This window comes from Clarias gariepinus, chromosome 15 (genome assembly GCF_024256425.1).
Source record: "Clarias gariepinus isolate MV-2021 ecotype Netherlands chromosome 15, CGAR_prim_01v2, whole genome shotgun sequence".
In the NCBI taxonomy this organism is placed as follows: Eukaryota; Metazoa; Chordata; class Actinopteri; order Siluriformes; family Clariidae; genus Clarias; species Clarias gariepinus.
In genome coordinates this window covers 6,116,944-6,141,398 of record NC_071114.1, presented here as the reverse complement: position 1 = coordinate 6,141,398, position 24,455 = coordinate 6,116,944, and the positions used below count along the sequence as shown (strand labels likewise).

The window sequence follows — 24,455 nt, the reverse complement described above, 5'->3', positions numbered from 1 at the left end:
ATCATAGTCGCCACTTTCCATGTATGTGAGTGATTTTCTTGCCACTGGAGTGAATTTGTTGTCTGTAATTATAAAGTATTTTGTTGTGGTTTATAACTGATTCCTGCCACAGATGCAAAAAGAATTTCTAAAAAGATAATAAATGAGAACTTAACTTAAACTAAGTTACGTTTGCCCTTTTCTTTGCATGTTCACCCAGTTTTAAGATGAGTCAAGATAAACTGGGTGCATCAACTCAAATAAATTGCCTCTAGGTGTGAATAAGTGTGTCATCACATATATAATCTTAACATATATAATAATAATCATATAATAATCAAGATAAAATCAGGCAGAATGGTGTGCCCCAAATTTATTTTTGGCTTAGTGTACAGTTCATACTTTCTTGTTATGTTCATATAAAAAAAAAAACAACAACAACCACAGCAAGATAAATTCATTTTACCACAACCTGATTTATTGTACTAACACTGAAGTTGACAAAAAGTAATGGCTTGCATCCTTCAAGTGTTGACAGAACATTAAAATTGATTTCATCTTTGTGGAATTAAAAACAAATTTTTAGGTATCTGATCCGAGTGTCCGTAAAAAAAAAAAGACAAATGATCAATTGTGGTCATTCTGTTGTTTATAACTAAGTACATGAACATAGCTTTAATAATCAATTTATATGAAAGTTTAAGTTGAAACGCATTGCCATGACTTACAGTAAGTATGTACCCAAGCAGGAGTGCACTTTTTGAGCAATTCTTGTCAGTAACTCAAAGAAGAAGCTGTTGTGTGACTGGTTCCCTGTGTTCAACTATGATGACGAACTTAAGGCTTGTTGATTTGTATCATGAATGCTGACATTGAACCTGACTAGGACTGACACCGAGATTAAAAACGAGTAGTTGTCAAAATGGCTTAATCACGTAAACCCTGAATGTGTAAGATCTCATGGAAACGTCTTGCCTAGTTATACAGGAAAAACTCCAGTCTTGCTCTAGTTTAGCACCTTAGTGTGTATACAAAATATTTCAGGTAATTCGGTTAAAAGTAGAGAAATTTACCAAAAGAAATGGCAGATTGCAGTTTAAACATTCAGTCAGTAATTTTTTTTTCTTTTTAAAGTGTTTGTAATGTAACTTTACTCTAGTGTCTTCTTGTTCCCTTTTCCCAAATCCACTGGTACAATATATAATGAGTTCTCAGTCACTTAAAAACAACAAAAACAAATGTAAGACCATACATGTAAGATAGGTACTGCATGTTCAGATAATCACCCTAACAACCAGACCGACTCCGAATACACACCAATTCCCCCCGTTACACTAATGTGAACTTAAGACACCTCATCTTCAGCAGACCCACCGAATGAAACGTTCAAAGAAGCTGGGCTTGGACAATTGGGAGTAATCCCTTCCCCTGAAAATAGCCGTCTGGTCTCCCAGAGCGAGCTTTGACAGCACTTCCTTGTCGACTGCTTCATCCTTGCCCATGGCGATCACAGTGGGCACGGCTTCTGCCCGGCGCATCGAGCTTATACCTTCCTCCAGATTCTTTTTGTCGGTGATTCCATCAGTGATGAAGACGAAGGAGATTTCAGCGTTGCCACGTGACAAGCGGGTGTTTCCACTCAGCAGGATGTTGTTGATGGCATAAGTAATGGCATTGCCCACGTTGGAGGACGCATCCATGTACCTCATGCTCCCAAGGCCGTTAGTGATCTCGGTGAAATTATGTGTAAGTCTGAAGACCACATCCTGACGGTTTTCGCCGCCATACTGAAGAAGAGCAACACGGGCATTATTTTTGTCCTTGGCATTCTTAGCCAAAGTGAGACGGCTGGCCACGTTCTCAACAAACTCACGGACGCTCCGGAAGTTGTCTGCACCCATGCGCTCGGAGCCGTCCAGCAGGAACACAAGATCCACAGGACGCTGAACGCAGCTGGCGACTGCTGGTTCTGTGGAATAGAAAAATATATATATATATTGGTCACAGATTATCAAGATAGCAATGGCACATTTGGAGAGGTAGTGAGATTTCCTGATTTCAATACTGTAGAAACCCCATCTAAGTGTATACAGTGTCTTCAAGGTGGGTGCATAATTACATGAAACAGGAAACACTTACAACTGTAATGTGGTTATTCATGTAGAAGGAATGGGGGAATGGAATGGGCGTGGTGCTCCATAGATAATCCAGTTTTCAAGGAGGTGAGATACTGTACCTAGCTGGCTAACGCTAACTGATAAGCATTTCCATCCAACTATGTATGTTGGAGAATGTACAGAAGATGCTAGAACAGCAACAAGAGGCAAGCTATGGTAATGATACTTGATTATTTACCATTTGTCCCTGTTCTTCCTAACCATTTTCCTAGCAGTCACTCGGGTAAGTGTTTGCTAGTGCTTCTACCTCAATTCAGCTTCTTTAGTTTTCAGGGATGAAGCTTTGATGCTCCCTGTTCTGTGCTAAATACAGAAATACGTTTCATTTTCTTTAACGTCTTCATTGATGCTACGTAGATCGATGAACATTCTTTCGCTGGAAGTCGATTCACTGGCTATTTATGATTTATAATTTATAATTTATAATTCTATTCTGTTTTCAAGCAGAACAAAGTTAGAAAAATAACAAGTTAAGCATGGTAAAGTCTTAGTTAACATTTCTTTCAGCAGGTCAGAATATTCTCACAATTTTGTGCTTTAGTTAAATTCCATTTAAATGCCAAACGAAGAATACGAAGGCTGCTAAGGGGCTGCTAGGTATCAAAAAGTTTCGATAGTTTTGTAACACGGCAACAGATGGCAGCACAAGGCTGCACGCACAGTCACAGGGAACACCGGCCTTCATAAGTCAGTGTGCCAAAAGACATTGTCTTGTGTACATCGGGAGCTGTGCAACTGGTGCTATTCTGACCATGTGCGTTACCACATCTGCTATTTCATCATGGACAGCAAGTTTGAACAAACTTGGGTCAGGGGTAGCTCAGTGGTTAAGGCATTGGACCACGGTATGAAGATCCCAGGTTCAAACCCCACAACCACCAAGTTGCCCCTGTTGGGCCCTTAAGCAAGGCCCTTAACCCTCAACTGCTCAGATGTGTAATGAGATAAAAATGTAAGTCGCTCTGGATAAGAGTGCCAAATGCCTAAATGTAAATGTAAATGTAATGTAAACAAAGAGCAAACGTGAAATTCTGCATGAAACTGGGCAAATCTGCCACAGATAAGTTTGACATGATTTGCCAGGATTACAGCGATGCAGCAATTAGGCGTTTAGGGTGTTTTGAGTGGTACACCCGCTTCAAGAGTGGTCAATCTGGAGATCACTGGTTCGGTTCCCGGGTGATGCTGCAACTTCTCGCAGCTGGAGGTCTAGAGAGAGCTGATTGACCGAGCACTCTCAGATGGCAGGGATGAAAGGTACTTCGTGCTCCCACATTAATCACGGTTCTACAGCCAATCAGGGGCGTCCGTGAGCTCACGGAAGCGGAAGGAGCGGATAGCGCTGTCCTCCGAGTGTGTTACGTCGCCCCCAACGGTGCATGAGCGAGCAGTTCGAAAAGATGCGGTCGACTGGCGTCATGTGGTTCGGAGGAAACACAGAATAGTTTTGATTGAGTGGTAGTAGTGGCCTTAATGTGGGAGCCCCCTAGTGACGGGGAGGAATTGGACACGACTAAATTAGGGAGAAAATCTTGAAAAAATCCCCCCCCCCCCCAAAAAAAAAAGGAAAAAAAAAGACTTTCAAGAGCTCAAGCCCCAAAATTTTTAAATGTGTGCTTTATGTTCACTGGTGAACAATCCATGACATTGCTGCCATTGTCGATGTGTCATACGGAATAGTCCAGGCGATCCTCATATGGAATTTGAACATGCACTGCGTTGGTGCTAATTTTGTCTCCAGGGTGCTGACCCAGGAGCAGAGGGAACATCTGCCAAGACTTCTGTCAGCAAGCCGTGGATGACCCGTCCTTCATGTCAAGGATCATTACCAATGACGAACCTCGGGTGTATGGGTGCGACCCTGAGATGAAGCAACAGTCTTCACAGTGGAAAACTCGTCATCTCCACAACGAAAAAGGCGAGGCAGGACTACAGCTCGACCAGGTTCATGCTCATAACCTTTTTCAACATTAACGGCATTGTGCATGAAGAGTTCTTTTCATAAAGCCAGACCGTCAAAAGCGAATTCTACTACCAGGTTTTAAGGTGTCTGAGGGTGGACGTACGATGAAAAAACACAGCTTGTAAACCTAATCTTGAAAAATGTTTTGACACCCCCTCGTATAGAGGTTGGTTAGTAGGGAATATGTCACATACTACATGACAATTGATATATTAAATGCCAGCTTTATGCCATAATTGTCCATAGGGAATGTGCTGGTCCAATAACAGACCAATACACCATGAAGCCTGTTTGCATGTGATTAACAATACCCTTATAACCAACAGCTGGTCTAAAAATGTACAGGTTGTAAGTTTTTCTGATACTTTCCCATGCCTCCATGCACATAAAACAACCCCCCTTGTAGAACTTCCTCATTCCTTAAATGATAATACTTCCTATAGTCTGTATCTAAACAAATGTACGTATGAATGGCTCAATGGAACTAGACTTGTACTGTATAACCAGAAAATGCTAATGTGTTTCTTACCATCTGTCTGTCTCCAGGTCTCTTTATGACTTACAGGTTATTGGCTTTGTAAAACAGGGCACCTGGCCGAAAGCTAACAATAAACATAAAACTCAAATGTGTGTGTTTGTCCTTCTTTTCCAGGCTGGTAAGGCATGTCAGACACATTAAGCAATAATTGCTTTCCAATCATCCATCTAGGAACCTGTGTAGTCCAACTAGGGACTAAGTGACTAGAGGTGAGCAATGCATTTATTCCCATTTTTGTGACCATGGTAGGACCTCCAGTCAACACTCACACAGGCATTTACACACTACGGGCAATTTGGGAATGCCAATTATCCTAATCTGCATGTCTTTGGACTGTGAAGGAAACCCACCAAGCACAGAGAGAGCTTGCAAACTCCATGCACACACTCGTGGCGGGAATCGAACCCTTGACCCAGGAGGTGCATAGTGCTAACCACTAAGCCTCTGTGCCGCCAATAATTCTTTCAGTTAGTTACAAACCGAACACAGGAATATACACAATGGTTTCCTTTTGGTTTAAACTAAAGGGACAGAAATGAGATTGCCGAAAACATGCATTAAATCCGTAGGGACATAATTGTACGGACAGTTAAAATAGACAAAAACATAAATTAAATCTTTTTTTTGCCATATATGTTTATTTAATATATTCTTGCAGTCCTAGAGCTTGTTTTTTTATTTTCTAATTGCATATTAAATGTTATTACATACAAATTCATAGCCAATATTTGCATAAAGTTGTATATTCAACTTTCAGATTTTAACCATAAGTCATCCATAGAGATTATTTGCTATGATCTTTAAATCATTAACATCATAAGGCATACATCTTTGTTTCAAGTCAGAGCAAGTTTTTCAGGTTCATGCGCTATATATCATGCTTTTTCTTTTTTGGAATGGGCTTTCAGATCCTTTAATCCTTTAATGGTCTCTACTGGTAACTATACCTGAAATTGGAGTGAGGTTACATACACTGCCTGGCCAAAAAAGAAAGGCGCAATTTTAGAAGGGTAGGATTGTTGGGCTGTATCGATGCAAAAAAAAAGAAAAAACTTGGGAAATTTAATACTGGAACTGGGTTAAAAACCCTTTATAACATTAATAAAACCTGGAAGGATAGTGCCAAATCGTCAAATTTGTCAAAGAAATGTGGACGGGAAAAAAATGAACGGAGATCACTTTAAAAAATCACGAAAACAATACATATAAGTGTCATGTTGTGTGATGAGTCCAGATTGAGCCTATTCCCGAGGGATTGGCGTATCAGAGTACGAAGGGCATTAATCATGCATAGTGGCCATTGTACAAGCCTCTGGAGGCAGTCTTATTATCTGGGGTTACCCGAGTTGCTCAGCCTTAGGGGCGGGGGTAACTCAGTGGTTAAGGCATTAGACTACAATTTGGAAGTTCCCAGGTTCAAACCTCAAAACTATCTGTTGGGCTCTTGAGCAAGGCATTTCATCCTCAACTGCTCGGCTGTATAATGTAAACAATGTAAATTGCTTTGGATAAGGTAATCTCTCTGCTGTAAATGTAATGTATATGTCTAGGCTCAGTGAGGTTATGTGGCAATAAAATGAAATCAGCTGATGACCTGCATGGAGTACATTCAAACTACGGAGATTTTCTTCCCTGATGGCACGGAGCACATTTCAGGATTGAAATTGTGAAAATGTGTTTGTGGGAGCATGAGGAATCATTTTGACACATGAACTGGTCACCACACTGTGTGTTGTAAACGCTAATGGTGATTTATTTTTTATTTTTTTGGCCAAGTAGAGTATTTAATCGTGAAAGCGAAACATTCTATATATCTACGTGTAGGCCGTAGAGGAGCTAAGGCCCATCGATACTGTGCAAAGTGCAAAACTTCAGAAAATCTATGCATGGTTTACTCAGAATGCAATATTTACAGATAATATGAGCTTTAATATCTCTAATCACTGTGATATGTCAGTGGATTATTCAGCACTGCCAAATAGATCCGTGTGAGGGTTTAAGCAGCTGCGCGTAGATTAAGAACATTACATTGTGCAGGCATGAATAGTCTTCACAGTCAGTCAGGATGCCTTGATTCTATCTCTTAGCCATGTTCAAGTATAAAAAAATAACTTTAAAAAGCAGCAGGCACTGAGGTCAGGAGAAAGAGTTTCCTATAAGTTATAATAATAATAATAATAATGATAATAATAATAATGGTTAGGTCATTATCATGCTTAGAACTGATCACTCAACTGGCTCTCGTGATAATGTTAGTTCAGCAAGCTTTAAATGTTTTTAGTAATTTTTAGTAAATTAATTGTCTTTTCACATAATCCTACAGCGAAGCCAAGAGCAACCACCAAAATAATAAAGCCATATTATATCATAGCCACAGCCCGGTTTGGTCAAATTGCCTAACACAACCCAATGGCTTTACTGGGGTCACCCCGGATATCGCCATAGACTAATTTGAACGAGTCAATGAACAAAAGAGTCCACTGCTGTTTTTCGGCCCCAGTGGAGAACTTGGCTCTCTGGGCTGTGTAGGCCATTGTGGCTACAGCCGCGGTGTAGGCATCAGGTAACGTGAACTCCATTGTGCCGATTAAGTTTGAGACGCCTGGGATAGTAGTTGGGACATTATTTGTCCCTCCATTGGCAGAGAATCCATTCATGATGTACCCATTCCAATGAGATGAATCATCTGCAAGTGAGCAGCGAGACAATAGTTTTAGGAGTCTTCGAGCGACTGGCTCCGCTCACAGAGCACAGTGCAAACTACGCTTGGAATGATTGCTTCAATTATTTAAACTTTTAGCAAAACTGGAGAGAATTTTATGTTTATTTCGGACTCATTAATAAGTTGGATGGGAATGAATACAGGTATAGTGGCTATTTGTGAAGGTAATTTATTATTTGGAGCCTTTTTGAGATTTACATTGAGGAAAAGAAAAAACAGTGAAGCTGGTTTAGGGTTTATTACACATCACAGGATATTAAGGGTCTTGAAGCATGCCTAATATATGTCTGTATTACCACTTAATAAATCTCTGAGCCCTTGACGAATATTTACGAATTAGGTTTTTTTTTGGGGGGGGGGATTTTATTAAAAATTAAAAGAACCTTACCAGCTTTGCATGGAAGGTCAGGGCAGACAATCACCGGTTCTAAAATAAAGAAAAGTAAGTTATATATGCAGGATATATAGTAGAGATAAAGGAGCATTGTACGCAGATGAACAACTTACCCGGGCAGAGGACAGTCTCAATCCTGTCAATGAATTCCTCCGCCACCAGGTCAGCAAACCGCTTCATGCCCATCACCCTATCTTGCTTGTTACAGGCAATGGACTTCAAACTCTCAGATTCCTCTTCCTTTTCAAACATGTCTCCAACACCAATGGCGTTTACATCTACACTGCTATCTGTGCAGAGGTAATTCAGCAGGTCGTCTTCATCCCGGGGATCAAAGCGACCGTCTGTGATCACCACCACGGTCACTTTAGCCTTAGACCGGCGACTATCACGGATCAGATTGTCATAGGCAAATTTCAGGGCAGAAGGAGTAAACGTGCCGCCAGCAATCCATTCCAGATTCTTCACAGCATCTTTAAAAGCTGTAAGAGAATTGATCTTGGAGTCGTTGAGCTGAATGGCCTGGAAGGTTCCACTGTGACTGTACTGGACCACACCGACTCGTGTTCCTGCAAGGAAAGACACCTTTACAAAATGTATGTACTGGACTTCTTTAGATCAATCCATCTATCCATCCATCTAGGAACCTCTGTAGTCCAATTAGGGATCGTGGAGGCCAAAAGTAAACATGAATTTATTCCCATTTTTCGACTGTGATGGGACATCCGGTCAAAATTTAAACATGCATACACACACTATGGGAAATTTGGGAACGCCAATTAACCTGATCTGCTTATCTTTGGACTGTGGAAACATAAGTACTTGAAGGAAACCTACCGATAGAACAAATGTAAACTTGATGTACTTATAAATTGCACCTACCAGTCTCTGAGTGGGGGTCCTTAGCCATTGAGCCCAATCTATTAATGGTGCTGATTACAAAGTTTTTCTCCAGGGTGAAGTTTGTTAGTCCAACACTCTCAGAGCTGTCAATAACAAATACAATATCCAGTGCTCCACATCTCTTCTCACAATCTGAAACAGCACAAAAGAGACAGAGAATGCGTAAGTATTCAAAACGTAAAGTAGAATTAAACCACGTTATTTCAACTAGGTTAACCCAGGGAATGTCCCTTACCGCAGCACCCACAGGTCTCTCTAATGTAATTCATGACGTCACATTCCTGAAGAGATGTAGGATAATCAAATTACTAGACAGAACCTTTAAAACACCACTGGGAGATTTATATATATATAATATATACATAGAAAGATTCCAGGATGGTACTTACTGTAAGGCCCGGGTCTCCCTCTGGACCAGGATCACCCTGTCAAAAACATAGCAACAATCCTCACACTCATTTCAATATCATTATTATTTTTGTTATTCTGACGATGGCCATTGTTGAAACCGGTATATAAATATTCATACATATTGTGTATGTCTAGGTCTAGTTTAGTACACTCATGGGGAAAAACGCTGGCTTGACATTTTTCCAGATGCCAATCGACAACACCCTCCATTATGTGTTGTATTGGAAAGGAAAGTTGACTTAATGGGAAAAGTTTGATAGGAAAATTACACAAGCAACTACAGCTGTAAAAAGGCTGGAAACCAACGTTGATTAAAGAATTTGGGGTTGAAGTGAGGCGGAAGTCAGTGTGTCAAGAGCCACTACAAACAGATGTTTTCAGTAAAGGTCAAGTTCAAGCCATTAAATTTTGCATTTCACTTGGAAATCAAGGTCCCAGAGTGTGAGGGAAGAGTGGAGAGGCACAGAATTCAAGTTTCTTAAAGTACAGTGTGAAGTTTCCGCAGTTGGTGAAGATTTGGCTAAATGAGCCGTGATTGTTGATAATGAATAGAAATTTTCAGAATTTCAGAACAAAATTTTTTTTTTACTTTTTTTGGGAGTTTGGGACATTGATCTTAGAAAATATTCTTATATTTTAAGATACTGGATTTTTACGAGCTATAATAATCAAAATTAAAACACAAAAGGCTTGAAATATTTTACGTGATAATTTATAAGTGCTTCAGTTTTTGATTTAAATTACGAAATAAAATTTCCTTTTTTCACTTTAATTGGAGGATTGCGGTATACACATATTCCTAATAAATTAAATAATTCATTTATTATGGCTGTATAATATCTTGTTCAAGTACTATAGTGTTTTATGTATAACCATATCTTAGTATTGTACAGTGGACTTACATTTCTTCCCTTTTCTCCTGAAGGCCCTCTTGGTCCAGGCTCACCTTGAGGTCCAGCTTCTCCCTAATATAGAAAAAAATTGAAAAATTCTTCACACAGTAACTACCTATCACCTACTATATGCATAGTTATTCTGAAAATAAGTCGCTCATGTTCTGAACACCGGAGGAAATATACAGTATCTAGGAAATGAAGATTGGCTCACAGGCACTCCCGGGTCTCCTTTCTTTCCCGGCTCTCCCTTTTGACCGCAGTCTCCTCTGCTTCCCTGTGCTCCAGGTCTACCTTTATCTCCTAGGTCCCCCTGTGTAAAAATATTAACAAGTTGCATACATGGCTTAAAGGTATGAATTAAACATAAATTTGACATGCTGAAGTAAAAAGGCGATACAGTACCGGTGGTCCTCTTGGTCCAGGGTAGCTGAAACCTGGTCTGCCACTGTCACCCTACAGTATTAGATACAATAACATGCACTTAAAAGAGTTGTACAGTATAACAATGATAGAAAGAAACATGAGCAAAAAGACATTTTTAATAGACAGATGAATACATTGCAAAGAAGTATCAAAGCCTTATTTCATTCTACGCACTTTTAGAGTCCAGTCTGCTGTTTAGATGGCATCTGTTACATATTATTATTATTATTATTATTATTATTATTATTATCATATTATTATTATGTACATACAATTTTCTTCAAGACAAAGGTCCAGCAGGACCGCTGCTCAGTTAACTAATTACCACAGTTCATCTAGAAATGAATGTTACTATTTTTTTCCTCAACATATTTTGAGTATTTTTTTCTGAAGCTTGTGGTTGTTTTGCGATTCGATGGAAGTTGGACATACGATTGGTCCTGGGGGTCCTGGGTCGCCTCTTGGGCCAGCATCACCCGGGTCACCTCTGCTTCCCTACCACCAAGAAAATCCATTTAAGATATATCAATATGTTAACAATTTAAGACCAACGCATCCAATATAATGTATAAAACTCAATACCAGAAAAGTGTTACTTAGAGATACACTGTAGAATACATTGTGTCATGGTCTTACATTTCTTCCTGGTTCTCCTATTTGTCCAGGTGGACCTCTTGGTCCTGGAAGACCTTGATCTCCCTACACAGATTTACAAAAAAAAAAAAAAAAACACAAATAATGATATGTTAATCTCTTAGTGTATAATTAATACCTATTACAATAATAAAGTGACTGTAATTATAATACTATGATTACCTTGGTTCCTTTATTGCCAGCTTCACCTGGAAGCCCTCTTAAACCTTCAGATCCTGGTTCACCCTGAAACACATTCATTTATGAAAGTCACTGCTCTGTTTCAGAACAGTCAATTGCATTGACAATATAATTCCCATCATGCACTGGGCTAAACCAATCAGTGTCTACCTTTTCTCCCTTTGGCCCGTTTGGTCCATGACCTCCCTTTGGCCCATATTCTCCTCTTCTTCCCTATCAGTACAAAAGAAACGAACAGTTTCCAGACTTGCATGTCCACATCACTGTGGATAGTAAAATGTTGCATTACACATGTTCACTTACAAAATCTCCTTTAGGACCAGGACCTCCAGCTGTACCCTGGAAAAACAAAATGAACATGTTACAATCAGGAGCACTTTCTAATGTAAATAACATAGCAGGAGAAAAAAAAACACACACACACACACACAAATACTGACCTTAGGGCCTTTCTGCCCAGGGACACCAGGTGTGCCTGGACTACCTCTTTCACCCTGCAGAAAGTACGATTTATTATTATTATTATTATTATTATTATTATTATTATTATTATTATAAATTTCTATCTTTAATATATATTTCATGTACCCTGGGACCAGGGTCTCCAGGTGGTCCAGATGGCCCTGCTCTTCCAGGTCGTCCTGGATCTCCCTAGAAACAAGAGATATTTCAGGTCACTGCATACTAAAAGTGAAAAAAAAAAGAAGAAAAAGTTGTGTTTTTTTGTCAGATTAATCTAATACCTTCTCTCCAGAAGATCCTTTTGGGCCACTGTCTCCTACATCTCCAGCATAACCATCAGGACCCTTTTAATAGAGTAAAAGATTATAAACTAATCAGTGCCTGCTAGGTATTTGCTTACTCTTCATAGGGCACATCACACACATACCTTGTCACCTGGTTCACCTTTACAACCAGGAGCCCCCATGCGACCAATTTTGCCCTGCAAAAATGATTAGGTTTGTTTTATTTAATCAAAGACTCAAATAAAATGAAACATCTCATGCATGTCAATGTACCGCTCTCACCTTCAGACCATCGGTGCCATTGCGTCCTAACACCCCTGCAACTCCCTAGTGAAACAGGAGAGATAAATCAATGAATTAATAAAAAATGCAAGAAATAAATATTTTTAGTGTTTAATCTTTTTTAAATGTATGAGATACAAAGAAAGAACAATGTGTGATCTTACCTTCCTTCCTTGTGAGCCGATTTCTCCCTATGGTGGAAAAAAAGAGAACATTTTATTACATTTTTGCATGTGTTTACAATAAATACATAATTTCTCTAGTTATTCTTATAGGCCATATAAATGAATCCTACCCTTTCTCCTTTGGGACCACGTTCTCCCTAAAACAGATTAGGAGAAGTTTAAAACAGAAAGATAAATAGTCAGACATATTTCATTGTAATATCTGAAACTGACACTAAAAACAGTGAATGTATTTCATTAAAGACTTACTTTGAGTCCAGGGTAACCAATAGGTCCTTCAATACCAGGATCACCCTGTAAGGAAACACAGAATAAAATGAAACTTTGCATTGTGAAGCTGTAGATCTGCGTGCATTATAAAGTTCACCTGGTGAACACATTCTTAAATCTTAAGGTTTTATTATAATCCTAGAGGTAGAGTGCACAAGCAAGAAGTCCCATAGATACCAAACACTTCTGTAGGTTAAAATACTGTACATTATACGAATTTATCAAATTGTACATCAAATTACAATGTCATACTAAATGCTTGTTCAGCACATTTCCATATCAAACCACTGAATCCATGGTAATACACAGGTAGCCATAAAACACAAGACGGCACAAGCTAAATTTAGTGCAATAATTTGAAACAAAATGTAATACTTAAAAAAATTTTTTTAGCCAGTTAAAAAGATGATTATTTTAAAATATAAATATAATGAAACACTTTTTTTTTCCTGTTTACTTACATGAATTTACTTTTCATTATCATACACATAAAGAAAGCTTAACTTCTATCTAGAAATGTTTTAAAATGAAACTTTCCATTCAGCACACCTTGTGATTTTTTTTCAGTCATCTTTTTTTATCTGCATTAAACACACAATTATCACACGCATCCGGGTAACCGCACTGTGATTATGGGAATCTATTAGCGTCAAACTTAGTCATATGTTTATTTGCATTAAACAAGCTAGTAACGCATTCAAATTTCTAGATTAATCACATTAACGGATTAATATTCCCATATACATGTATAGGGGGTCAGTATATGTATACACATTTCAGAAAAAATATAAATAGTAGGATGAATATTATATTAATATAATTTTAGTTACTACTGTTATCATATTATTATCATACACAAATTATATATATATATATATATATATATATATATATATATATATATATATATATATATACAGCAATAAATAATAAATATATAGCAATATATTTAGTCTTAAAATATTACATTAGCCAAATTTTTTTTTTTTTTAATTATAAGAAAGAAACTCTGGAGTGTATTTCTGGATTCTGCGACATCAATGCAAATGCAATTACTGTATATAATTGAATTTGCATTAATGTGCCTGGGTACAATCATTTCCCCTTTCCTCTCCCGTGATGGCTAGCTCTTACAGTATTGTTTCGTACCTAAGCACACTCACATATTTACATTTTCTTAGGTTTCCTGATTCGAACCGTGCTAAGTATGCTGTACCGTGCTCAAGACCCCCTTTTTCATAGTACAGAGACATAGTACAGACTGTTCCTACGAGACAAATGTAGTGCACTGTGAAGTCAGGTGTACTCAGGTCTGTGATTGAGTGCATAGTGTGAAAACACCCCCGTACTCTGCATTAACAAGACACCTCTGCTGTTGGTTTATGATTTTGTTCATAAAATACCTACTGTCACATTTAGGATGTTTTATGTGACTATATGTGGCTCAAAGTTAAATAGGTTGTACTCACAGGGTGGCCTTTGTCACCTTTGGGACCCGTAGGGCCGCCGTCTCCTTTGGCACCCTGTAATCAGCAGTAAAGAAGTAAAGAGCACTAAAACATTAAAAATGTTTCAAAAGAACATAAAAAAAAAATGTAAGCGCATGTGTACTAGTGATAAATGTGATGAAGTCTCAACTCACCTTCTGCCCTCTGGGACCTTCTGGACCAGGAGGTCCGGGTGTTGGCAGGCATTTCACGCTGTAGCACTTTCAGAAAGAAACAATTAAAGGACAATACTTATGCATTCATATAACAATTCATAAGTGATAGATAGAAAAGGATGGTTTTTTTGTATATTTTACGAGAGAAATGACTCAAGGGATCCTACCTCTTGATAAGCTTGATGCAGCTGGAGAACAACAAAATGAAGGCAGGTTAAAACTAGTTACTCTTACAAACTTACAAGAAAACATACAAAGCCAAGGTATGGAGCAAGACTTTACCATGGCATTATAAATGCGATCAATATGGTGTGTTAGAAGTTCAGGTCTCCCTTTAGACAGATCGACAGCCATGTAGTCGCTGCGGTAAACCCCAACAGGAGAATTAGCAATTTCTCTAAGGCCAAATTCCTCCAGGTTGTTGGATGACGCTATGGAAAATATCTTAATGCCCTTGTCTCGAGCCTGCTCTGCTGCCACCTTGATGCCTTCACAGGGGCTCCCGGTCACATGACCGTCTGTGATGACGACTGCAAAGCGCTGTGTATTCCTGGTAGGGTCTACATTTATTATTGGACGGATCATCTCCTCCGACATTCTCTTAATGGCGCAATCGATGAAGGTGCCCTTTCCAAAGTAGTTGATATTCTTTAACTCTTCAATGAATTTATTCTTGTTGGTTAGTTCGCTAATGATTTTCTGTTTCATGGAGAAGTGGAGTCCGCCCACAGTCCAGGTAATCTTCACCCTTCCCTTGTGCTCCACATCTTCTAGCTTTTCCACAAATTTCTTGGTGAAATTCGTGACACTGTCAACAAGGCTGCCCGGTGGAGGCTCCTGCAAAGCGATAGTCTCTGATGTATCGATAACGAAGTACAGCTCTATTGGACATTCCTCGATTTCTGGAGAACAGAACATGTAAAGAACCTCAATTATGATTGTGAAGGCAGTTTACTAGCATCAAAAAATTGCTTGTGGGTTTTGTTTGGCATTCAAGTCAAACCAGGACTGTTGATTGTGCAGAATAACAGTTATGAGAGTAAAAACCTCCCTTATTTCACCATATAATCCCTTGCTACACTAATACTCTTATCCCAGTGTTTCAGAAGTGCTTGGATACCATTGAGGTGAAAAATTCTCTCAGTATGCCAGAGCCATGCTCAGACTGCCTGTTTCACATCTGAAACACTGGCCTCCAAGGAACTCCTTTAATGACTCAAACACGTGGAAATGGCTTTGGAGCAAGGTTAGGACTATACAGGGATTTGGTAATAACTCCAAGTTCCTGTAATGTATAAGTGGTGTTGGTGTAAGATTTGGTGTACAGTTCCCACAGCAGATGCGTCTCAAGTAGACAACAAGTTAAACGATGATTTTCGAAGTGTTTAGGTGTTCCATGGGATTGACTTCAGTGGGCATTGAGCCACATCATGCCTATTATCATTTAAGGTTTAAGCCTTCTTTAAAACTTTTGCATCATTTAAATGTTTTTTTACAACGACTAAGAGTCTCATCAAGCTTGAAGTCTTCTCAATGTCAGTTAGGGTTTATGACAATTGATCCTAAGTTCTGGTTTGACTTGAACGTCAATTGTGTGTGTATATCTAGAAAAGACATTGAAATCTTAGCACAGCAAATATGAAATTATTTGTAGTAATTATTTTGTAGTGAACAAAAATGTGTTAAATTACTCGGAATAGCAAGCCACCATTAGTAACCACCATTTGCTTTGATGACAGCTTTGCACATCCTTAGCGTTCTCTCAGTCAGCCTCATGGAGTAGTCACCTGAAATGGTTTTCCAACAGTCTTGTTCAGAATTGTTTTTCCTTCACTCACGTCTCCAACTAATCTCAAACCATCTCAATTGAATTTACATTGGGTGATCATGGAGGCCAGGTCATCTGATGCATCACTTCCATTTATCCTGGACAAATATCTCTTACATAACCTAGAGGTGTGTTTGGGGTCATTGGCCTGTTGGAATACAAATGATGGTCCCACCAAATGCTAACCAGACAGGATGACATGTCGCTGCAAAATGTTTTGGTAGCCATATAGTGACTAAGTCACCAAAGTGTCACTAGCAAAGCACCCCCTACACCATCACAGCTCCTTCTCCATGCTTCACAGTGGGAACCACACATTCAGGATACATCCATCCACCCTAACAAAGGCATGGTGGGTAGAACCAAAAACCTACTGTACATTTTAACTCATCAGACCAATGGACAATTTTTCTTGGATCTAATGTCCTTTCCTGGTGCTTCTTGGCCCAAGCAAGTCTCTTCTGCTTGCTGCTCGGCTGAAGGAATGGTTTCTTTGCTGCCATTCAACCATGAAAGCCTGACTCACGCAATCTCCTCTGAACAGTGGATGTTGAAATATGTCTGGTGCATGAACTCAGAAAAGCATTTATGTGGTCTTTAATCTGGGGTGCTTTAAATCTGTGGTTTCTGAGGCTGGTCATACTAATGAACTTATCCTCTGCAGCATGTGTAGCTCTTGGTCTTCCTTTCCTTGGAACGTCCTCATGAGAGTCAGTTTGAGAGTTTGGTTGACTGGAGATACATTCGAATTTCTTGCCATAAAATGGATTTGTACAGTAGTTGTAGTAGCAATAATAGGGCTATTGACTGTGTACCCACCCTTCCTCTGCACAAGCCGAATAAGTGTCTAAAGGGACTATTTTGTTTATCTGATTGAAGAATGCCATGAGTGTGCCAAGCTGTCATCAAAGCTGAATGTCTGATAGTCCTTATTATTAATGTACACTGTTGAAAATAATAATAATAAAAACGAAAGACCATTGGAGGGGAAGGTGGGTCCAAACTTTCGACTGGAAGTTTATATATAAACTCTATTTCTTGGTCAAGTTTAGGACAGACAGATACATTTTAATAAATTACACTGATGAACTGTAAGTACCAGTACAAATATATTTCGTAATGGTAAACGGATTAATTTGCTGTTAAACACAAAATATATCAACCACCATCAAGCAGTCGAGTTATCGGTCAAGCTTGCAGCACTCACTGTGACAGTCCAGTGCCTGGCCAACTGACGCCAAGTACAGCAAGCAGAGGATAATCGCTTTAAACAGCATCATCCTGCTCTTCCACTTTCCTAAAGAAAAAAACACACACGATGAGTAATACTGTAGTATACTGTAGTTTTACAGTTTAATCATAAACAACAATCATTAACATATTTAGAAACAATAACACAACATAATAGGAAATATTCTACTACTAAAAGTTCTAATTTTCTACAGTTCTTTATAGCCATTGCAAGACAACATTGACTCAAAGTACTATTTAAGTCCTCAAGAAATTACTTGGCAATTAGTTTCTGTTCCATAACCATTGGTTCTTGATTTTAGACTAGGGCTGTAAGACTATATATTTATTTTTATTGTAAGAAACAGTTATATGTTATCCGTTTACCCAATAATGTTACGTTGCAATTTGTATAAATAAACGCACGCAAACAATCCACAGTTGGTGCTTTCTAGTTAAATTCGTCTTTTTGACTCAGGATGCAGCATTCAGGACTGGTAACGCAGACATCTTCTACTACAAAGAAGCCAGATGATCTCAAAGGAAATACTCAGATAACTGCCCCTCTGTCTTTAAAGGCCTTCATTAAATTATTGCGAGATAAACACATGCACAAGTGTCTCTCAGCAAAATATCCCCAAACAGATTGTCTCCCACATTTAGTGGCCAATTCCCAGTCATCAGGCAGAACTATACACTATCAGACGATATCCACCAACCAGGCAGGGAGAAGGCTACTGTATATGCTTCCTTTGATGCGCACGAATCCAGTCATCTGCATCCTTTTTTTTTTTTTTTACACCAGGGGGTGGCATAACACACTTGGTGTAAAGCACTAGTCGCAAGTATTGAACATGTTGCTGTGACCTCAACTCCTCTTCAACACACACTCAGTGCAGACCAGCCAGTCCTTAGAACTTCATGGCTTGCGTCAAGACTTCATTATAGGTATAAATCCCAAAGATATCTTTTATTGAAAATTCTCTGTCCAGATACCTGTTAAGCTGCTTTGTGACAATTTTCATGGTTAAAAGCTTTATACAAATTAAACTGAATTGAATTGAAATCATTATGGTGCCCAAAATTGCCAGTCGTCTATCATCTATACCGCTTTATCCTGTGTACAGGGTCACACAGTGGGGGCTTATCCCAGGAGACTTCTCCATTGCACACACACACACATTTGTACACCATGGGGCAGTTTGGCTAATCCGCATGTCTTTAGACTGTGGGAGGAAATGGCAGGAAACCCATAACCCATAAAAAACATAAACTCAGACCCGAGGTGGGTATCGAACCCACACCTTAAAGATTCTTGGAGTACCTCATAAACACCAAGGACTTCCTTTACCCCAACATATCCAGTACACAAAAAGGGGCTAAATTTCACTCTCCAGCATGCCAACACACCTGCAAACGTGCAAATCTTAGCTGTTGATTGTCATTCCTGCATTGCTTCAACACAACCATTTTAAAGATGGACAACAAAATCACTCAGTCTAAAACTGTTGAACTGTTGAACAGACAGACAGACGTGCAGCCTGGCAAATACATATCAGAGGCTTATGAAAATACACTCTCTATTGGCAGAGAACAGAAAGATGTAGTCTGGTCTAAAAGCCAGACACAAGTAGTAGACTAGACACGAACACACACATCGGACACATTGCACTGTTTAAGTAGCCTCCTTTAGCAATTCCCAATGCCTCAATTGACATCAATGAGCATTTGTTGTAGATTCCATTTTTGACCACTAGGTGTAATAATGAATCTGTATATACTGTAAAAACCATTGTCTTGGTTCTGTCAAATATTTCAGGTTATGAGTATATGGCTGTCTATCACTCACTCCCTATTTGTCCATGTGCCATTCAGCCCAACAAATACTCCCCACCTTTCAGATATATCCGTTGTTTTCGTGGCAGGAGTTTAAGGGGTTGAATTGTCAGCTTGATTGTCATTCACTCATTATTTGCAATTTGGGAATGACAGTTAGCCTAACCTGCATGGTTTTGCACTGTGGGAGGAAACCGGATTACCCAGAGGAAACCCACCAAGTGTGAGAACATGCAAACTCCATACACACAGACCTGAAGTGAAAGCGGCAGTGCTAACCACTACGCCACAGTGACACCACTTTCCTTAGTATATACCACATTATACTGGTCTCTCTGGCGTGTACCCCTGCCAGCTGGGAGACTTTATCCTGGATGGAACAACAGTCCAGTGCAGAATTACATATAGAGTTGTTAATGAGGCTGATATTTGACGAACGGCTAATGATAAACCCAACCTGCTGCTATACTGTAGGTAAGACACCACTGAGCATGACACTCAAAAATGTTGTTCCCCTTATTTCAGTAGCACTCATTAACATCTCTAAACCCTCTTTTATTGGTATCTTTCAATTGGTATATACCATGCATGTTTTTGCAGTTCACTGCATTTAATATTTATACAGTTTTACATATAGTATACCCTCACTGAATACTTTCTTAGCAATACATTCTAATTCAATCAATAAATTATGTTTCAGCATTGCAGTGGATATAATTGTGCAGATACAAGGCAAGTTAGTGTGCACATCAAGTGTCCATGTCGGAATTCAGAAATAGCCTATATGTGATCTCATAACTTTTCTAGTTGACAGTAACTTTAAGTAGACACTCTTTACAACCATGGTAAGCAGAAGAGCATCTCAGAACGCATTCTGGAACTTGAGGCAGATGCATCACAATAGCCAACACCAGAACAAGAACAAGGATCAGAAAGATCAACATCAACTTTAAACACAAGAAGTAGACAGTATCTATCTATCTATCTATCTATCTATCTATCTATCTATCTATCTATCTATCTATCTATCTATCTATCCATCCATCCATCCATCCATCCATCCATCCATCCATCTATCTAATAAATATGCAGCATATGTAGCAAATAAAGTTCAGTTTACATTGGGAAGGGCATGCATTTATTTTCAACCAGCTCTGCACACACTTCGGTATTTAAAGAATAGCTTAGCACATTAATTAATAATGCATTCATCTAAACGCTACATCTCGAGCATTAACATCAAACATGCCTTAATGTGGGCAGATGTAGTAATGGTGAGCCAATGAAAGTATAGCCCGTGATGTAAGACACATTTGATTCATCACTACAATCTACCTATGGTTAGCAGGCTGTCTCATGAGCCATAGTACTGTATCAAGCATTTTTTACCTTTACCCTCTGGGCTAACCTGCCTTACTGTACTACAAAACTACTTTCATCAATGACCTGTCCATTTACAGTTACAGAGCATTTGATGTCTCCTCGTGGACACGTTCCCGCCAGACATAATTTATGTTTGTTAATATCCATAGCTTAGACAGGAATGTTGCAGCTGGCCAACGTTAGGTTGACTGTAGCGATGATTAGAGTGTGTCTTACATCAACAACTATTCAACCATTCATGTACCTCTGCCCAATTTGACTTCACCAAAACATGTTACAAACCCCCATGATGACTCTCATTCATTGCAAAGGAACAATCAATTAAAGCACAATAAATAAAATCACATTCATCATGTTCTATTCTTGTTAGGAAATTCTGTAATAACCCCAAATATGTGATTATGAGGGTTAATATGGGTTTTTATTGTAATTCCTCTATTTAGCATGTATACATTGGAATGCAATCTTGTGCAACACATGATATAACACAATATTACCAGACTACATAAAATGCAAATATACACCAAGTGCAGGACAAGAAATATACAGACAAACATGAACTGTCCTCTCCGCTGTCCTTTGCATGTCATGCATGTATGTAAACATGCCTATTCTTTAATTACAGGAAAGATGAGCTGATAAAGAATAATGTCTGCACATTGTAATTTACATTTACAAATCATGGTAACCCTAAGCTTCACTAACCATGCTCAAGTACTGTACAATCATCCCATCTTTGCAACTGCAGGTATCATTTTCATGTGGTTTAAATGTTATGGTCAAATTTACTGTACATGTGCTCTAACCAGACATGAATTTGGTCATGTGATGCACTGTATTACATCACATTTCTGAGATACTGTGGGTATTACAGTACATTAGTAAACAAAAGTATAATTATTTCTAAAATAGCAACAAACACTTAGTGCGTAAAGGTTTAATGTTAAAATCTTTACACAATTGCAAAGGTAAGTGTCATTAAGCGTATTTTTTCATATACTGTATACACTGCTACATAACACTTATATTTTGTCATCTATATTTTCAATATCCTCATATAATGTTAATGTAACCAAAAGGTATCTACAGCTATTTTTATCTGTTAAATAAGGCCCAATGAACCTAATTCTCTTTACATCCAGAAACTGGGAATCTACTGGCTCACTCACTCATTCGCTCTCTCTACTGATTATCTTCTACAGGGTTGAAGAAGGCAGACTGTGCCCAGGCAGGGCACACTCTGGATGGTGCCAATTCTATTGCAGGGCACAAGTGCACTCTATGGGCAATTTGAGAACTCCAATTAACTTAACCTGCATGTTTTTGGACATTGGGAGGAAACCAGAGTACCTGGAAGAAACCCAAAAAGCACTGGGAGAAGGCAAGACTTGAACACTTGACCAGTGCTAGGAGGTGCAAGGCCACAGTGCTAACCATAACGGCACTGTGCTGCCATCGGGAATCCAGTAATTCAATTTATATTGTATAAACCGAAAATGAAAATAACTAGTCTTAGTCCTTAGTCTTAACCTCAAAAACCTTAAAAATTTACCTCCAAAATGATGACCACTACCGCAAAAGGTCTTACAAGGAGTATATTTTGGCAGTAGCGTTTATTATTCCTTTTTTGACCTCTTGATTTTGTTATGCGATTCATCGGCACTGGAGAATAAAAACATATGCAAAAGACTGCTTATAGCATTGGTTACTTTTCCTTTGCACAAGTGAACTTTGACCTCTGAATTCCCATGCCGCCCTTGTGAGATTTAAAAAAAAACAAGTGGGTGGCCATCTTGATTGTCAGTAATAATCTTATTATGAATATCTCTGGGAAAGGAAAATGGGAAGATTTTATTAATAAATGTGTTGAATCCCAGCCATGCCAAACTACCCGTGTTGCTGTGCCCTCTATCTCTCACCTGCTTCAGGGACACTGTATCATGGCTGAAACTTGGTGGTAAATGCTTCACATATAGTGCACTTCTATTGGTACACTTTATTAAAAAAAAGTAAAAAATTACCCCAAACAACCTCGACTCCAATAACCAGTAAAGTACTGCAATATCCTAAATAGTATAATAAACCCCTAATCCAGTACATTTGATCATTTGGCTGATGCCTGATTAAAAAAAAAAAATTGACTGCTTAATGTTAAGCATTGCTGGGATTGGAACATACCACCTTCTGATCTGCAACTCAACACCTTAACCACTGAACCACTCCAGCCGCCTCATGTGGTCTGCATCGACTCATCCACTTCTGCCAAGGAAAAAACTCCATAAGACTGCATAGAAGCTAGTTGTGGTGGTTGTGGCGGGAAGGTGGGCGGGTTGGGTTTACAGATCAGAAGGTTGTGTGTTCAAATCCCACCAAACCCCACCAACCTGCATAATCATTTCTACATACATAAGAATTTCAGTTCTGTAAAACCCTGCATCAACTGTAAGTTAATTTTTTTTTTTTACAAAGCTGTCCAGCATTCGCTCCAAATTTATACAAATGAAGACATTTTGGATTACGAAGGTTGAGTTCAGTAGATGTATATGCACATGAAAGGCACCAGTGCAAACTGGGCCTTGGCTACCCTTTTATGGTACTAAACATAATGGGAATTAAATAAAAAAGTACACAAAATATAAAACTTTTAAAATGGTGCAGACTGAATCAGACTTCCAGAACACTTTAGTTTGTGATTGTGGCTTCAAACATCTCATCTGGAAAAACAAATGTAACACCTCCTTTGCGCTGCAGACAGCAACTATTTTATGTTATAATGTGCAGTATAATAGAATAACATGCTTATATCAGCTGCTTATATTATGACCCAGCCCAAATCATCCAAAGAGCTTTACACACACAGCTTCTGATTTAATAAAGAAACTCTGCTTGATGAATGATGAGCTTTATTTTAATTATCTTCACCAGAGCAAAGGAACAAGTTGCTGCTTTTTGATGTTACAATCCAGTGGAGATGCTTGAGAGTCTAAAAATCCAAAAATATCTCAGACTAAATGTATACATGCTTTAAAAAAAAAAAAAAAACAGTATTGTGTTCAGTCTCATTCTCTGGATTTTGTTTTGCACATTTATAAATCAAAGCTTAATTTTTTTTTCATCCCCGCTTCAAGCATACCCACAGTTAAAGGCTTTCAGGAATGCAAAGCGAGTGAGAATCTTTTCTCCATCACCCTGCCTGTAAGAACACCAAGGAGAAAGCAGAGTTTTGAAAAAGTTGGTACTCACCTCACCTCACCCAGAGCTGGATCAGAAATCCTTTAGGATATCCAGGAATTATTAGAAGATACAGTCTATCGAGTGGACATTCTGACGAAAAGTGGAGCTGTAAAAGGGCAGGAACTCTTAGCAGAGGACTAAGAGCAGCACTGGAAGTGTGTGTATGTGTGTGTGTGTGTGTGTGTGTTCTAGCCCAGCTCCTCCCTGAGACTCCCTCCTTCTTTCTAAGCACTTTGTGCACACATGGGGGAGCTGTGTGTCCACCCAGCTCAATCCTTAGCCCTCTTCCATTTTACTTTCCTAACTATGTTATCATGCAAAGGGTAGAGCTTAAGATGGCGGGACCGGTATGGGTTCGGAAATCATTTTCTAAATAGTCCCCCCCCCCACCAACACACATACTTGTTCTCTGTACTTGAGGTTTACACCCTCACACTCTGAAAGGATTGCCATACCCAAGAACCCGAGCCACCCAACTCTGCTGCTGAAACACATCAGTTATGTTTTACTTTTAAACTAAAGCAGTATTATCCTATTTGTGGAAATATTTTTTATTGC

General features: G+C 38.9%; 1 protein-coding gene across 2 annotated transcripts; it reads right to left on the bottom strand.

The window, feature by feature from the left end:
• Positions 1 to 337: 337 nt before the first annotated feature.
• col6a2 (collagen, type VI, alpha 2) lies at positions 338 to 24,087 on the bottom strand. 2 transcript variants are annotated; one of them, XM_053512419.1, is made up of 28 exons: positions 23,907 to 24,087; positions 17,422 to 17,511; positions 14,669 to 15,288; positions 14,554 to 14,574; positions 14,366 to 14,431; positions 14,193 to 14,246; positions 12,703 to 12,747; positions 12,564 to 12,590; positions 12,433 to 12,459; positions 12,269 to 12,313; positions 12,130 to 12,183; positions 11,984 to 12,046; positions 11,829 to 11,891; positions 11,681 to 11,734; positions 11,544 to 11,579; positions 11,391 to 11,453; positions 11,223 to 11,285; positions 11,043 to 11,105; positions 10,839 to 10,901; positions 10,386 to 10,436; positions 10,195 to 10,293; positions 9,990 to 10,052; positions 9,066 to 9,101; positions 8,912 to 8,957; positions 8,656 to 8,808; positions 7,887 to 8,342; positions 7,768 to 7,806; positions 338 to 1,948 (listed from the first exon to the last, which is right to left on the bottom strand). In XM_053512419.1, exons 2-28 carry the CDS (start codon positions 17,492 to 17,494, stop codon positions 1,341 to 1,343), a joined length of 3,051 nt encoding a protein of 1,016 aa, XP_053368394.1. In that variant the 5' UTR covers positions 17,495 to 17,511; positions 23,907 to 24,087; the 3' UTR covers positions 338 to 1,340. The 2 variants fall into 2 exon arrangements, with proteins under 2 accessions (XP_053368394.1, XP_053368395.1); XM_053512420.1 differs by having other exon boundaries at positions 23,912 to 24,066.
• Between the last annotated feature and the right edge of the window lie 368 nt (positions 24,088 to 24,455).

Coding starts and splice junctions, on each gene's coding strand:
- col6a2 (XM_053512419.1), bottom strand. CDS start 17,494: ATGATGCTGTTTAAAGCGATTATCCTCTGCTTGCTGTACTTGGCGTCA. Junction 10,294..10,385: donor CTGGACCAAGAGGACCACCG/GTACTGTATCGC, acceptor ATTTTTACACAG/GGGGACCTAGGAGATAAAGG. Junction 1,949..7,767: donor TGACCTTCCATGCAAAGCTG/GTAAGGTTCTTT, acceptor TCTATTCCACAG/AACCAGCAGTCGCCAGCTGC.